The 1,711-nt window shown below is 54.9% G+C and overlaps 1 protein-coding gene across 4 annotated transcripts in view; it reads right to left on the bottom strand.

Moving 5' to 3' along the window:
• PRKAG1 (protein kinase AMP-activated non-catalytic subunit gamma 1) overlaps positions 1-1,198 on the bottom strand; it is a 13,034-nt gene extending 11,836 nt beyond the window's left edge. For 3 of the 4 annotated variants that reach the window (XR_005794429.1, XM_040488263.1, XM_040488265.1), the window contains exon 1: positions 1,079-1,198. Coding sequence is in view for 3 of the 4 variants with exons in the window: in XM_040488263.1 (XP_040344197.1) it covers positions 1,079-1,176 (98 nt within the window). In the remaining variant the exon portion in view is untranslated. The remainder of the gene's footprint in view (positions 1-1,078) is intronic. The other variant, XM_040488264.1, reaches the window with a different exon arrangement.
• Between the last annotated feature and the right edge of the window lie 513 nt (positions 1,199-1,711).

The raw sequence follows: 1,711 nt of genomic DNA, 5'->3' as shown, positions 1-1,711 counted from the left end.
GTAAACTCTACTGCCCAACCTGGGGCTAGAACTCACAGCCCTGAGATCAAGAGTCGCATGCTCTGCTGCCTGAGCCAGCCAGGCGCCCCAAACTCTTTATTCTTGTGCAAAATCCTCTTAATCTGTAAGAGCTAATTCCCTTGCCTGGGTGACCAACTGCAAATCAACTTTACCACACTTCCGTCTGTTTTCTCATTTATAACTCGAGGGCCATGACCTCTCTGCAGGCAGAGAAAGGGTGTGGTAAAGGAATTACTATGGGCATGGGACTGACCCAAAGAAAGGTGAACCTGCCAGTAACATGATTAAAAACGAAGACATGAAGGGTTACTCTGCTTGACAGAGAATACATGGTTCCAGATGCTAGAAGGCGGCTCCGGAGAGTGAGGGTGGGTCCAAACATGCAGCGGGCTACCTGCAGCATCTCTGGGAGGATGACAGGGGCCTGCCACAATTGGGCAATGCCTGCTAGCCAAGAATGATCCGTGCCGCCTGCTTACAGTCGCAGAGCAGGGCATAACCTAAACTTGTCCGGGGACAGGGCGGCCTCTAACGCTAAAAAGATTCCCTCCTTCAGAGAAAGCCCACTTTTCAGTCTTACTAAGGCAGTGTGAGTTCGCTGGACACCTCGAAGCAGAGGTCTTTGTGATCGCAAGGCTCACACTCAGACAACTGAGGGCCAGGTGCTACCTGCAAGTGGCAGTCCCTTGGAAGCCCCCCCTCCCCCGCCTCACCCAGGAAAGCCGGGTCACAACCCTGCTCTCTGGCAAACCTCTGAAGGTTTGAGGTGCTATGAGGAGAGGAGGCCCCAAATCGCTAGGGTGTGCGCGGGTTCCTAGTGGAGAGCAAACACTGCCAGCTTGGGCTGAGACTACCGCGGACGGAAAGTATGCACCGCGCGGCCCAGTCCTAGGAGATGCGCCCAGCGAAGGAGCGGAGGGGCAGAGTCACGGGATAGGACAGGCACCGGCTTCTCGTTTACTGGGCAGCAGCGCCGGTCCCTGCCCAGGCCTCCCTGTCCCCTAACGGGGGGTCTCAGGCTCCACAGCGCCCCCCGCCGCCCTCCCGTGCTCCTCACCGTCTCCATTTCAAGAGGCGCAGACTGGGCTCGCTCGCTTTAGGAAGCTCTCTGGGAGCCGGGCGGGAGGGGTGGAGGGGGGACAGGTCCCGCCCCATGTCCGGTACCGCTACACCACTTCCGCCTACGTCAGACAGACGCAAGCCAAGGGCGGAAGGCGGGGAGCTCACTCTTCCGGCGTGGCCTGGCCTGAGTAACCGCCCTCCCCCGGGTCCTCTCGGACCTCACGGATCCGCCGACGGCGAGGGTGACTGGACCGAGCCGCTTGTATTTAAAATGTTCTTTTTTTATTTGTCGTTTAAAAACAAACTTGGAAGAAGCAAAATCCAAAACTTGCCCTTTGCCTCTTGCAACATAAATTATGTACAGTTCAGAATGATCGCTGATACAAAACATGCCAAGGACAGGGCGCTGGGGGTGGAGGGAGAGAGGGCGCTTTAAAAAAGGGAATCATTTCATCCGTTGTTACGAAGGACCAACCTTGCTGTACAGGATACACACAACACAAAATAAAGTCTTCACGGGATTCACACTTGTCAGCGATTTATTTTTTAAAAAGGGGGAGGGTCCTGGAGGTGAGGGGAGAAGACTGTAAAAGGGAAAAACTGAAAATTGAATATGTGCAAGTGTAAA

The sequence above is a fragment of the Herpailurus yagouaroundi genome, unplaced genomic scaffold (assembly GCF_014898765.1).
Source record: "Herpailurus yagouaroundi ecotype Mexico unplaced genomic scaffold, PumYag 166, whole genome shotgun sequence".
NCBI lineage: Eukaryota > Metazoa > Chordata > Mammalia > Carnivora > Felidae > Herpailurus > Herpailurus yagouaroundi.
The sequence above is the reverse complement of the archived record's forward strand: the minus strand, read 5'-3'. Positions and strand labels throughout refer to the sequence as shown.